General features: G+C 36.1%; 1 protein-coding gene and 1 long non-coding RNA gene across 10 annotated transcripts in view; one reads left to right on the forward strand and one right to left on the reverse strand.

The window, feature by feature from the left end:
- Positions 1 to 15,633, reverse strand: part of Liprin-gamma (liprin protein kazrin) — a 195,404-nt gene that overhangs the window by 42,656 nt on the left and 137,115 nt on the right. For 8 of the 9 annotated variants that reach the window (XM_087356447.1, XM_087356446.1, XM_087356439.1 and 5 more), the window contains 7 exons: positions 12,282 to 12,545; positions 11,566 to 11,693; positions 10,538 to 10,714; positions 10,023 to 10,326; positions 8,216 to 8,305; positions 6,505 to 6,595; positions 4,852 to 5,051 (listed from right to left, as the gene is read on the reverse strand). In XM_087356447.1, the coding sequence (XP_087212573.1) occupies positions 4,852 to 5,051; positions 6,505 to 6,595; positions 8,216 to 8,305; positions 10,023 to 10,326; positions 10,538 to 10,714; positions 11,566 to 11,693; positions 12,282 to 12,545 (1,254 nt within the window). The remainder of the gene's footprint in view (positions 1 to 4,851; positions 5,052 to 6,504; positions 6,596 to 8,215; positions 8,306 to 10,022; positions 10,327 to 10,537; positions 10,715 to 11,565; positions 11,694 to 12,281; positions 12,546 to 15,633) is intronic. The other variant, XM_087356445.1, reaches the window with a different exon arrangement.
- Positions 2,849 to 9,134, forward strand: LOC147872481 (uncharacterized). Its single transcript, XR_015537236.1, has 2 exons — positions 2,849 to 2,920; positions 4,606 to 9,134. It is a non-coding gene; the product is annotated as an uncharacterized LOC147872481 (long non-coding RNA).

Genomic DNA, 15,633 nt, shown 5'->3' on the forward strand with positions numbered 1-15,633 from the left:
GGTCAAGCGATACTAACCAGATGACCACACAACTTCTTATAAATCCATAGAAAATGGTTTTTAAAGAAATATAAAACAAAAATAGTGCAAATAAATTTTCCATGTTCTAGTATTAACATACACATCTTCATTAAAAACACAGGGAATCAAGGTATGATACGACTACTTATTAATTCTGAGCCTGCAATCCTTTACTCATATTTATGTCAATTTTGAAGGGCAAATGTGAGCAGCTATAAATGTAATTTTAGTAATGATACACTATTTAATCTAAGAAAACATTAAATTAAAACAAAAATTCAATAAATCACTTAAAATTTCTGTCTTTCCACTTCCCTTTCCTGATGCAATTATGGATACTGAATTCACTCTAGTATCCTCACTATACTTCACGTCTGGGAAGGGAGACAGCCCAAAAAAACAGCCAGACTTTTTGAATCTGCTGAGACAGTTATAGCACTAGTCAGAGTTTCTACCTTGATAATCAAATTCAGTGTACATCAGCAACAACTAAGTCTTACAGAATTTACTAAATATATACATCTTAGCATATTAAAATATCATAACATATAAAACAACATTAAGTATAAATTAGTACATGCTACTACAATCTCTTTCACATTGAATAAATGAAGGATTGTTTTCACACAGTGGAAATTGCACAAGTTACAGGAAACAAACACTTACCGGTGATTGCTGACAGGTGCCATGAAAGAAACATATTCAAACATGGTGACATGTTCACTATATCTACAACATGTTTTTAAAGGTGGTCCATATCATGCCACCAGACACAGCACAGAGCTGCATCTTCAGAAATGCAGTAATTTTTACTATCCATGTTGTGGGAAGAGAGAAGACTCATGGGCACTTACCAGAAAGAATCCATTGGATTAAGCACAAAAGAGTACACAAACAACACCAAAACATAAAAAAAAACATTTTGATGCAAGTCTGTTGCCACCTGATCATACATTTGTGGTTCATTTGCAAACACTGCTGTTTATGAAGTTAACAGGGATTTTTATTTTGAGGTTAAGAACCAATGAATGAGATCAAATCTGAGACCATCTGTTGGGATGCATGCCATTCCTCCTTCAAATCACATGCTAAATACAAGTTTAGACATACCTCTTGTATTTATTATAATTAGTTTCCCCTGAATGACTTGGTACTTACAGTTGCATCAATATTCATACTACAGTACCTCATTTTAAAATTATATGAAGTTTAGACACATTTGCAGTTTACCTTATTAAAATTGAAAACATAGGATGTCATAAAATTTGATGTTGGGCAGTTTTACTAATGTTACTCAAGACATGCCAATTGTGGTGGAAATCGGATAACAGATATTTTACGAGGAGACCTACATGTTTTTCTGCATGTGCGCGTGGAAATATTTTAATGGGGAATCCCGAAGCTACCTTGGTTATTGCTATAGTCACACCAACAATAAAGACAACTCTCATGTCACTGGCACCATTCAGAAAGGTCAAATGTCAATTCTGCTGAAAGTGTCAGCCATGTTATGCTATTTGTACATTTTGTAACTTGTTCTCACTGGCCTGGAGTGAATGCACATTTGCACGGACAATATGATCAGGCTGTAATTTGATTCCACTATGAATAATTCAATATTCTTAAATTAAAATTTATGTTGGGTGTGGATATTCTAAATTTTCTTTCCCCATTCCCTCCTCTTTCTCTCTCTCACCACTACATTATTTCACAGAGTCAACTGTTTTAAATATTCTTCATAAAATCATAAATTCTATGTTCAAAAAGTACTTTCAGTTGATACATATCAGTACATAAACATTGGTTGATATTTACATTGAATTTTTCTTCCAAGTTTTAGCACAAATCTCTCATCTTCTGAAATATTTTCAGGTATTTTTGATCACCTGAGAAATTAATAATTTGGTTGAAGTTCTAGCAATTTCAAAAAAGTTACCTGTTTTATCTCATTGTCTTTGATAATGCAGTATGAAGAAAGCTAACACAGCCAAAGACAATAAGAATTAATTCTTATACTTTGTGCATAATCTGCCTGTGCTTCTACCAGTGTGGCATCTTATGTAACACAAGGGTATGTTGGACAAACAACCTATAGCGTTCCAACCAAATTTTCTGAGGTAATTTCAGGAAGTCTGAATAATGAAATTGTCAGCATGTTCATCAGTCGATGTGTGGTACAGCAGCTCTCTACAGAAGCTCTTTGGATTTGATCCCTATTCTGAATGGCAATTTTCACTCAATACTTACAGTACAGTAAAATTCTTTAAAAATTACACACAAGGGGAACATTTTTTACAGAGGAAAATAAGTCTGGAACAGGAAGCAACTTATTAAGACGGATAACAATTTTCATTGAGGACCTTCCTTAAGTGGGATTTACTGCACAGTCAATTACATTATGAATTTCAAGCAACATACTTTTAAGAAAATAGTAAATTCTGTAGTTATTATACACAGCACTGCTGCAAACAAAGCAGATAGGCAAAGTCAGCAGCTTAACATTGGAAAGTATTTGAATATTGCTGAACAGAAAACACAGTGGCAAGCCCTCCCTCTTTTCCGAATGTTACACATGACACCATTTGTTCCTTTCTTAACCTCAAAGATGGGATTGTGTGATATTGATATCCAACACAGAGAATAAAGAAACAACACACACTTTCAAATGCAAACTTTTGCATATGCGAGTTTGCTCTTATGCAATTTCATTCCTGGCGCTTTAAACTTTCAAAGGACTAATTTAATTTCTGCGGATGTACCGGGGTTATTTTTACTACGCGATTTTCTATGGGTCGGCATCTTACATGAATGCAACTATCGCATAACAGCGGAGATGACTGTATACATCAATCACGTAAAAGAATCTCAGTCAATCGCGGGGACCAACGAATTGCCGATTGTAAGTGTATAAAATATATTTTTTAAATTCCCTTTATTTTATTTTCGTTATTTCAGAGCTTTAAATGTAAAGCCATTATATTACTCGTCTCACTACTCAGTTCATTGACTTCCCATTGATTTACATTATAAAAGAGTTTCAATTTACGCAGATTCCGTTTTCGCCGGTTCTTCCAGGAACGCATCCCCGGCATAAATCGAGGGCTACCTGTATATGATAAGAGGATATAAATGCACTTATAATTTTGTATGAAGGTATAATTTTTCATGTCGAAATGAACACCACATTATCAGTGAGATATTATGGATCATTTTTTTCTAACAGGAAATAAAACTTTATTATCCTGGTTCCCGCCTTAGCATTATTTAATTTTAAAAAATTGTCACTCTATAAACATGACACTGTATGTGATGATCCTCTTTCATTAAAACTGTATTATCAAAATTTTGTACCAGCATGACAGATCAATAAGGTATTTTTAGTTTAAAATATTGAACACTAAAATACTTCATTAGAATGGGCTATACTGAGGCTACTTGCTATTATTTTACTTTCTTATAATTTGATTTACAGGCTTTTATACAAGTAAATCATAAGATGCCAACACATTTTATAAATGTGTTCTTAACACAACAAAACAACTTGCACTAGTGTGTGAAAATAAGTTTCTCAATGTATTTCTACAAGAACTATCCAATAATCATGTGTTAGAATAAATTTTTGATTATGTTGCTCAGTAATGAAGTTTTTAGAATTTCCTTCTGCTTAGAAACATCGAACCATATGTGTGGATGCATTCTTTTGTACAGTATATTATAAGACTACATAATGTGGCATTTATTTCACTTCTTTTATTTCAGTCCTACAGTCAATTATTCAATTAATTGTATTCCCATATTTTACAGGGAAATATTATGTCCCTATTTCACATTTAAAGAGAAGGTGAAAATAAGGATTTGGTAACAAACTGATGAGAATTTTAGTGCAAATTTTGAACTTATTTTTAATGCTGAAGTTAAGAAAGGATATGCAAGGCTTGTTTACAGTGTCATCAAATTACATACTGAGAATATACACTAAATTTAAATGTTGAGGGAAGACTACCATTGTTCCAACACAGAATCAGAACTCCCCACTCTCAGCACCACGGCCCATGCACACACATGATGAGATATACTGTCGCATTCCACCCACCCTCTCTGAACCAACCCGCCTGTTAATTTCCTTCTCATATTGCTGCATACTTGCTGATCTCATGCCTGCCATTGAGGATGTGGGTTCGTATGTTTCCACATGCTTTTCCCCTTTGTCCCCCTCCTCATGAGCAAGTATATCAGCTGGTGTATCATATATACCCGTGCTTTTATTTAGTTCCCTGTCACTGCTGTAGCTGTTGCCTGCTCGTATCTCGGCAATGTTCTCATAAATGCCGCCCTCATCTTTGTCTGGATCACTCTCTCCACTGTAATGCCAAATGTCTTCCCCTGTGATTTCTGCTACATTCTCATATGTTCCCTGCCGTTCTAAATCCTTGCTGTACTGTTGCATGACTAATCCTATTCGTTCTGTAGATGCATCAGAAGCCCCAAGTCTTTCAATATCTTTTATGTACTGCTGCACCCCTTGCCTAGCCTGTTCTGCTGTCATCTCATATGCTCCATGTCTCTCTGCGGCTTCCTTTCCAGTTTCTCCGTAACCTCGGCTTGCACGTCCCTCGTCAAGGGTCCTGCGTCTACCTGGTTCCCGATCAAACCACCGTGATCCGCGACCCATGCGACCATTTGACGACATCTCATATGAGCTGTGACTCTCTGGGGACCTATTATGTAAGTGTCGAGAACCCCAGCCTCCTGTTCTAGTGTCTGTGGTACACATTCCATCACGTCTGGTCACACTGCAGCCAGCCCTGCGAGACATTGAGGGTGACTTACCCTCTTGGCTGCTAGGACTTGCCACTTTGCGATGCCTGCTTCTTGCAAAAACTCGTGAGATGCTGCCCCAAGTTCCACCTCGGCTACCACTACGTCCCTGCTGCTGGGACACCACTGGAGGAGGTGGAGGGAGATGTTGGGGGTTTTTTATGCCCCGTCGCACTTCCAGTTCCAGAGGATTGCTGAGTTGCTCCACAGATCTGCTCACAATGGAAAGACATTATTTGGTTTCCTTTCATAATTATCTTACATTTCATATGTCTGACTATTTTGTGTTTATTAAGTACTCAGTGCAATTTACAAATTTCACAAAAATGTAAGGGTGAGTTTTATACATCAGACCAGGGAAAAAAAGTTTGTGTGAACATGGATCTGGAAAGACATCTCTCCTCTGCCTTCCAAAATTTCTGATTTGGCATGTACATTCATTACTTCCACTCTACACTCCAAATGGAAATATCAAACCAAGTGCCTCCCCTCAGCTCCTGTTCTCCTCATGCTGCCACTTCTTGGACCTGTACTCATGATATTTGTTTTATTGTTTTCATGTGTACAACTAACCCTTATACATATTCACATAAATTACACCTTATTCGTACATACAAATAATTACGATGATGAAGTGAAGGAGGATTTAATGAATAGGACAGGTAGCACACATGGCAGAAGAAAGCACACAAAAAATTTTATTTGAAAAACCTCAAAGAAAGAATATGTGGGACTCATAGGAATAGATAAAAGGATAATATTAAAAGGAGTGGATGCAACTCATTCAAAAATTCTGTGAATATGTGAAAGAACTTATGAATACACTCTCCCAAATAAGCAAAACTGTGCATTAGTTTTGCTGTGTTTGTCTCTCTGTTCACATTGCTCAGCATGCATATATTTTGATGCAATTTACGTGTACTTTCATCTGGTACAAATAAATATAACCACTGGTTCATTTTAAATAAATACAAACCATTAAAAACAGTAATCATAGTAAGTTATCAGTAATTCTGCTTCAACTAGCCTTCATCTGTTTCTACTCTATCACCATTCATTTATCAACAAATGTTCAGAAATATAGTTAATCCTTTCCATGTTACTTTTTATTTAAAGAAACCTTGATAGTAAATTTCCATAATATAAAATCTTATATAGTATCTAATGTTCTGATTGCACAAATAATTAGCTTCAAATGATAAAAATAGCGGGGCATGTTTCTTTCACCCATCTTCTCAAACATCACACAAAAACAGACTAGTGATTTAAGCAAGATATCTTATGTGTAGCATTAAAAGGGATTATTATGAACAGTAACACAAAGTATTCTCGTAACTGAAAGCAAACCAGAAAACCCGAAGAATAAAAAGTGTTTTAAAGGAAGGATTTGAGGTTTTCACGGTGATGAGTCTGAAGATGGACTTTGTAATGTGGTAGAAGTTTATCAATGTTTCAGAGGTCCTTGCTGCCACCATCATGAGGGCAATGATGATGGAGGCAGCAAGGACCTCTGATATGTCGGTAAGCTTCTACCAGACTACATGGAGCAACAACCCAAAAGACAATTATCTTCTGTTTTAAATGAAGATTATCTTTGCAGAGCTGTACATAATTATTAAGTCACTTAGTCCTTCTACTTAAAGTTTACCAAAAAGCAGAACATACCTTGATAGAACACTGCTGTCCATTGATTTTGAGAATGTGTTGGCATTTAAGGGTGAGAGGGATGGGCTACAGTCCTTTGGTGTGGTTGCAGCTGCAAGGAAATGCTAACTTTAAAATTACATCTTCTTAATATTACCATTTCAATGAATGTTATTTTTCTGCACCACACAGATTACTAATGGAGCAGCTTACAGTAATGTAAATTGTATAAACTGCAACAGGGTACAAATATCCAGGCATTATAAATGATTTAAAATACAGTGGATCAAGAAGGAACTGCTAATTTGTTGTTTTAAATGACCAATGAAAGTGGTGACTGAAAATTTATGTATACTATAGGCTCCATTAGTCTGCGTTTTAAAATGTTATTCTTCTACTGTTTAAACATACATCAACATTTATTCCTGAAGTTGCATGTTGTCATACCTCTTCTATCTGTGAGAGTCAAAATCTCCATGCTAATTTTCTGTGGGCCTACAAATACCCCTGTAATTTTTATGTAATTATAATAGCTAAATAAGCAATTGCATTTCCTATACATGATACTATGAGAGAAAATTAAAATGATTATAAAATTAGTTATCAAACTTCTTTCAATAAATTTATCCATAAAATAATTATTATCACACATTAAAATTTACACAAAATAGAATAACCTGTATCTTCAGTTAGAAGATTTATATTTTCAGGTGCAAGAAGAATGGTACATAGTACTATCTTAGATTAATGGACTAGTGTTATCACACAAATACACAAACACCAAACATGAAATGCATAAAATGGGTCTGAGGTCGCATTTCATCAGCTTGTCACAACAGCTGATTCTATTTCATTCTATACACAGATCAGTGAATACCAAATAAATACAGACACTAATCCATACAAAAAAACAACTACATCTAGAGAGGATATGTCAGTACATTGGCAAGTGTAAGACAACAGATACACAGGCCCAGCTGATTGCTCATATATATACATTTTTTAAAAAATAGTTCACTGGCTGATTGTATGGCCAAGTCTGGAAAGGGGAAATGGGAACTTTTATTTTTACAAACATACCTTTTGCCTTGAAGGTCAAGTCAGAGATATAGTCCACAGACCAGGAGAAAAGCCCTGTTAGGAATTCGATATACGCGCATGCGCAAGATTTCGCGGTGAGCGACGTCCCATCCTATAGGAATTTGTTCCACAACCACTGAAAAAACATGCTTTCATGTGTTCTAATGGGTACAGCTTTAAGATTACCTCTCAGTGGCACAGTGATTTAATCTAGAATATTATCACAACACCCACAGAACACATTAGAGGTGTGCTCACTACACGCTAATCTCAACTGCTTGATGTTTTCAGTCTGTGTGTAGTAGTGTAAAACTCTGATGTGTCACACTTCCCACCAATAGCAGCCCTCTAGTCCACTTTATAGTAAACATTCCCCCTGCACCACCCCAGAAATGACTTCGCCCCGCAGGGCTTTTCTCCTGGTCTGTGGACAGTAGATGAGGCATAATATGAAGCTGACAACTCATCTCAACTTATGTGTCTCTCTCAATCCTAAATATGTCTAAAAATGTTATATATCTAATTATTTAACCTTCATACACATCATCTGCAAGTGCTTGTTATTTTGTGCGTTTTACTCGATTACAATATACTGTCAAAATGTGGTCTGTCATGTGACCGAGTTGCTGTGCTTGTGATGTTCAACACTTACATTGGTAAATGTGTGGTGCTGTTATGGAGGAGAGAACAGATATTGAGTCCATCTCAATATTGCTTCCTCCCAGTGTCATAGTCGGTGTGCCTATGAACAAATCAATCAAACGGACCCAAAGGCATCAACTTATGTAACATATTCTTCAAGTCACATGGACAGCTGATAAAGAAACTTAACTGTATAAAATATAGGTTGATATAATGCTAACCACATTATAAAGAATAACACGTCTCAGGATTAGATTTAGCTTTCATAAAAATACTTTTATTTGACACTACCCAGTTAAATTAGATCAACATAATCCCAATATGTTTCCTTAATATGACATTCGTATTTATGGCTTCCAAGTCATTGTATGTAATAGGCCTGCTCTATATGAACATGTGTCTTACTTCTTCCATTTGTACTAGACACTACTCAGTTGCAAGTCCTTTAATTTAATTATAATAAAAATAAATAATTATGGTGGCCCAACTGAGTAATTTCCTCCATACTCTCACTGTTAATCTTCCTTTATGTTGACATATTTTCCTTACCATTTTGTTTAAAAGTACTTTAATTTTATATTCGTCCTTGAAAGAGACTACAAACTATGTAATAAATATCTGTTGAATTTATATGTAACGTAATGAAAATCTCACACCGTACAGTGCTTGTTTATCAGAACTACATTTATATGCACGAAATACTAATGTCTTTGGGAAGTGCTAAAAATAGACACATTAATAATATTCTCCAGTTTAAGCTCATCTCTCATTCTCTGTTTCCATTGTTTCACATCAATCATCTCAGTATATATGGCCTACAAGTAAATCTAAGGTTTCCTTTGGACTAGTGTTCAGATCCATTTGAGAAACATCAAATGTGTATTACGCTGCATTGCCCAAAATATATAAATAAAAAGAGATGAGTTCCAGTGTCTGTGTCATTACAAAAGACACGCAGATGTAAATATAAATGCCTAGTTTTTCTAGGCATACTGTCATCAGTACCGAAGGGAAATGCGTGACAAGTCTGCTGAAATTACGACCTCAGGATGAAAAATTATTTTATTATATTTCTGCAGTGCTACAGATATGTAGGGAACACCAACATAAAGTGTAAAGCCAATAAGGATCAAGGAACAGTACTAGGGCTTGACTTGTCCACTGATGTCTGATAGTCTTTCTGTTACTGCACGGAAAATATTATTTGTGCCACTGAATTGCAAGTCCAGTTTTTTGACAGACTTCATAATGTCAAGATAATGTGTTATGCTAGCTGCATTGTATTAGAATCAATATGAACACTTAGATTATACAAATTTTAAAATTATATCTTGTAACCATTTGGTGGTTAAATTATATCTTCTAAAATAGATTTTAACACTATTTCAAGGTAGCGTGCAAGATTCCCATGAACATTCTGTAGAAATTCTAACTGGAAAATGTGTTACCTGCTATTTATAAAAGTTCAAGAAATTATAAGTGTGTGGTACACCCATTACAGATCAAATTAAACAAAAAAAAATTGCAGGCAAGTATTAACACTTATTTTAAGAGAAATACTGAAATCAAATTTTTATCAAGGAAGGATTTCTGTTTATTTTACTCTTTTCTGACTCTTAGCCGTGACCATCATCATCAGACTGTCGGCTTATTTTTGCCATGAAAGTGTAGACAATACAGACATTAAAATTGAAGAAATCAGTCATCTTGGAAATTGGATATTGCCTATGGGTTTGGTTTATTCATATCATCACTGATATCTGTTTCCTAAATTCTGCTTATATTATTTTCTGTTTGAATAATCTGTGTCTGTTTACCATCAGTAGTGGAATCTGAGAGATTGCCTCCGCCAGATGTGGCACCTCCCGATTCTCTGTCTGAGCTGCCTCGAACTCCTGAGTCCGCACTGCAACTGCCCCTGTCACCTGGCAACAGCCCCACACTGTTGTAGCCGTGGTGGCCCGACAATAGCCCTGGATGACCCGGCAGTCCACATGTTGGAGTTGTCAGCCCACATGATGACCCATTGACCCGTGATACTGATATGGACATGGAGGCAAGACTCTCCTGGTCTGATAAACAGCCACCACCACTGCCTTGTCCTGCCAACTGCCGGCGGGCCTGTGGACAAAAAAGTTCTTGCACTGAAAATATTCTAGTGCAGAAAATAGTTTCTCCCACTGAAATTACGCCAATTTGCAAACACAAACTATCACTTCAATTCTACAGAATATAAAAACATTTCTTCTGTAGTGTACCATCTTTCTCTTGGTCAATACAAAATCTGATTGCTGCCGGAAGCCCACCATTTAAAATGAACAGTGGTACTGACCTCTTGTAACTGTTCCTGAAGCTGCTGCAACTGCTGTTCCTTCATCTCTAGCTGTGCAGCAAGAGAAAGACTTCTCTCAGCCTCATCCCGGGCATGACGCAGCAGACTCCACCTCTCACGTTCACGTTCTTCTCGTTCGGTCGAGAGTTGTTGCATCGATGAATCTTGTTCCCGGATCTGTGAAAATAAACCTACTATATCCAACCCTGCTGCATGGGCTCTTCGTTGAAAGTCAATAATTATTTAGGTGATCACGAAATTACCTGCTGTGAATAACCCAACATTTCATCAACGTGTTCACAAAAGCCCATCAATGTTATCTATCATAATCCATATGAACACTTTCTCACCTTCTTTTTCTAAGTACATTTTAATATTATATTTCCATCTGTGCTTAAATATCCTAAGTGTTTTCCTTTAAGGTATATTCTGAACACAATTTTGCATGCAATTCTTTTCTTCCCCATGCGTGTTACAAGTCCACATTGACTTAGTCGCCTTAATAATATTTGGCAAAGAGTAAAAATTATTAATCTTATTGTATAATTTTTCCATCCTAAGCACATTATATATTTAATCTCAGGTTTTATAGATGAAATATAGATGAAAGATACCACATATGTAATACACGGCAAAGAGAATCATCATGGATCGCGTCTACTTTTCAGAGGTGAAACTTATTACCTTCTCAGTTTTCTAATTATGAAAATATGTCAGAAAATACTAGGAAAATTAACACATAAAATTTATCCAATATTTTAGCCAACAGAAGAATGACGCAGATTTCAATATGGCTTTACTCTCAATGTTATAGATAAACAAACAACAATTACACAAGCTATTCTATTCCTAATAATAAAATTAAACAGAAAATCGTAATGTGGTGTCAAATTTTATTTGATCTTGTTCTGCATTTAATACAGTTCTCATGTAAGACTGCTCAGTTTTCCAGAAAATAGATGGGAGTCAGCTGTACAATAACTAGAACTCCCAAGTTTATTAAAATGTGATTTGTCCCATTTCCTTACTTTGTCGTAATTCCTGATGAAGTCACGAAGCTCCTTTTCCTTGTCATCCAGTGTCGCATAAAGTTCCTTCATCTGGTTCAGCAGATCATACTTCTCTGCCTTTAATCTCTTCCGGTCAGCTTTCAATACTGAAACAAATAATTCATCTACATCCCCTGCGAACGAAACATTCGCCGATCACATTAACATCTTCCGTGCCACACGCAACATACCTCACCCAGAAGTGGTCTGACCTGTAATTCAACACTGCAGACAACCTAATTAAAAATTTTCTAGTCACATGAGAATAACTGAATGGATTTTCATGAAATTCTGTACTGTGGACTTTTACTAAAAAAATTTTTTAGCACATTCCAATTTTGTTAAAACTGTTCAACAATAAAGGATACTTTTTTTAAGTACAACATTCATATTTGTTAACTTTGAAGGGTATATTGTAAGATTCTGGATATGTTTCACAGTAACCGTATTCTGAATGCTTTCTAGACATGCCAGTAGCTTCAAATTTCAACTGCTTTATCGTCTGTGTGCAACCGGCAGTAGGATGGATTTGCAAGTTGAAAAAGATAAAATAATCTCTGACGAGCCTGATCTGTCTCGGCACACATTACTGCACCACAATCAGATTTCTTAAATTAAATTAAATGACCTTGAAATTTGTATCACCATATTGGCAATTAGACTCACTCACACTTTACTTGTAAAATGTGTCTCACCTGCTAATGCCTCTTTTGCATGCTGCAACTCTATCTCAAGGGCCTGTATCCTGAGTGGATCATCAAAATCAACTACTGCACTGGCTCCTTCCAGGTCGCTGATACCGCCTCCCACCAACTTCCTCAGCTGCTCTACCTCACTTTGCAGTCGCTCGTTCTCAAGCCTAAGTCGCATTGTTGCTGCTGGATTATTGTCACAGTTGTTTGCACTTGGTTTGTTCTTGGGGCGGGAAGAAGCTGATGATGATGTAGGTTCCACTACACCTGTAAAACAAACAATCTTTGAGCCTCCTGGAAAGGACAATAATTTATTGTGAATTAAGATGCTCTAGATGTGGCAGTTCATGTACCATTAACTTCTAACCTATAAACTTTGTACTATGAATACTGCCTGAACGTTAACTCATGGGTTAACGATTTAGCAGTAAGTGTGTTGCAAAGGCAGCTGAACTTGTGTGTAAGCCATGACAATTTATTTTTTTGGACTTTTATCAGTATCAAGTGAACACACCAGAATTTTTTAACTATGCACACATTTTCTAACACGTTTCTATTGACGTAACACCCAAATTGGAGCATTATAATTTTATTAAAATATAACACTTATTTTCGTGATAAATTATTTACCAAATGTTGCGAACTAAGTGTATTCATAAATCATCACAATTTTGGAGCCCTTTCGTATGTACTATTGGGTTAAAACGAGCTTACCAACCTTACAACTCTGTAGTACATATGCACCACTTAATTTAAACTTTAATAACTTCGCATATTCCCACCGATTGTACTTATGGATTTCGTATGTTTATCAGAATAAACCGATTATTTCCCTAAACAGCATTAACCTATTGATGGTTATAGCAGATATGCGTTGAGTTTTCGTTGACATACGAACTGAATGTTTAAGCCTTATTTAAATGAGCTTTCTGCTTCAAAAGGTCAAATCATTCTGTCATAACAACAGAGACGCATTTCAACAAACGCCGAAAAATTGTACCCCACCCGCTGAGAAATGTCGAGATATTAAAATAACATACAGACATGGCTTCTCGCTGACAGGCAGGGAGGCTGACAAATGCTCAGAACGCAGGGTTCAGTTCGTGTGACTTAAAAACTAAGGAAAGGAAAAGTGTGTTTGTGACAGTGATCGTTGAGCTACAAACAAAAATAAAGTGCCATGGATTTTATAAGAACCAATTTCCCTCACCATTTTACAGACCCGAGACATTTCCTAATGGACACTTTGGACGTTTTCTCTGGAAGGTCTCAATGCATACAGGGATCATCATAACCATCACCACATAAGACAACTTCTGTCGTCCACAGAACAATAGACCAGTAAACACAAATTTTAATTACTAACATTTAGAAAAGGCAGCGAATGAGGTACGCCATTTTGTTTAATTCAGACCGTGACAACTAATGGTACTGCCGGATTCAGTTGTTTAAGCACCGTGACTCAAGTTAGCGATAATCCTCACTCCCAATTCTTCGCCCTGATGATGGTGGCAGCAACGACGTTTGAAACGTCGATAAACTTTTACCAGACTACACGGCGCTACAACCCACACGTAATCCTACTGATATAACCGGACAATGATGACGGCTTAGTAGAAATCCGAAAATGCGTTTGTAAGCAAGAGTGACAGTTGTGATTTAAACAGTCAATTAAAAGATAACAAAAACAATGGATGTGTAATTTTTATTTGTTTATAACGTGTTTATTAGGTAGTTAAAACAGCATTTGCAAACTGACAGTGTGAATTAATGTATTTGAAATAAAGCAGGGACAATCAACCTGTGGCCCGTGGCCCCTTTAACGCATCTAAAGCCGTTCGTTGGGTACGGAAAATTGGTCTGAACGCCCTACGCCCCATAATTAGAAACCAGGGTTAATTTTATGTTGAGGTTACTGTGTGACTGCTATAGCAATCGAAAAATATTATTAATTATTCTACGCCTAGATTAAGGAGGAGAAATTTGCTATCAGTTTTGCAACAGAACTGCAGTAATTATTGTTAACACTAATCTTCAACCTGAAATCACAAACCTAAACTAACCTAAACTAACCTAACCTAAAAATTGTTCTATTCAAATGTGAACTGCGGATAGGTTGTTAAAACCCATTTAAATTCATTATCGTGTGTCTTTACTTCAGAGAAATTAAAATATCGCATTAATTTGCTGAAAAATAGTGCTCTGTTTTGAAATAAGTATTGTGATTTTAAATTCGTCCCCTAGTGCAATTCTGAAATCAGGTTTTAATAACGAAATATGAGCGTTTCCCACTCTAACTTCATCTCGTTCTTTTAGGGCCATATATCTCAATATACTGTGGGCTTGTTCGCTCCACTAAGTAGGAAACTCCAGACAACATTATCTTCTCCACTTCAGAAACGCATTTATAAACTCCTTCATCGTTCCACATTTGTAAGACACTTACAATTCTTGAGATTCACTTCCCACAGTAGAACAAACTTCATACTTTATCGAGTCTGTCCGTCTCATCATTCGATAACGGACATCATTAATAAACACACTAATTGGCGGATTTTCTTTAAAATCATAATTTTTAATTTGCCGTTTTCAACAAAACCAATGTTCGAACAACGTTCTGTTAAAAGTAGGGTCTTTTAAGCTCTGAATGACGATTATAGGTGCTTCAACTTTGATGGTTTGATTTTACTTCAGGATAACGGTTGAATTACCAAATATTTTGTTTTATGAAACATCGCTACTCAATATGTGATGTTTGTTTTGACTCACTATTATGACAAATTTAATTTGACACGTGTTTCAAATATTGGTTTCCTATGATGTGAGTAGCAGGAGTTCAAGTTTTGATGAACCATCGTAAGTCCAGCGAATCACGAGTCACCCAACCCGTAAAACAAAACACACTAAAAAAGACAGACAAAAATTAACAAAGGAGACTTAAATAGAAACAAAGGCCAAAGGAAACGCAGAACGAGAGAGTCGCTTTAAGACAAAAGGCAATCGGAAATGAAGGACTAGAGAAAACAATGGAGTGACTGAAATAAAAGAGAGGCAGAAATAAGACACAAATTTGTTCTACCGCCATGTTGTTAATGCGTCATCTGACGCCGTTTGTACCTGCAGACACGACTTAAGGACTTATTTTTCGAAACTGTGATTATGTGTTGACTGGATTTCTCCCAAGGCGCTGTATGATTATCATGTATCTATATCTATATTAAATATATCACATCAAACATACAAATCATTCTGTAATCAACGTATTTTGATTAAGTATGATATTCACTAAATCTAATTATTGTTAGGCTTATATTGATGTGAGAATGTTTGTCGCTTAATGTGTCTGCTATGCATA

Source organism: Zootermopsis nevadensis, unplaced genomic scaffold (assembly GCF_977971745.1).
Source record: "Zootermopsis nevadensis isolate Lab colony 2312 unplaced genomic scaffold, Znev_1.0 Znev_ptg000027l, whole genome shotgun sequence".
In the NCBI taxonomy this organism is placed as follows: Eukaryota; Metazoa; Arthropoda; class Insecta; order Blattodea; family Termopsidae; genus Zootermopsis; species Zootermopsis nevadensis.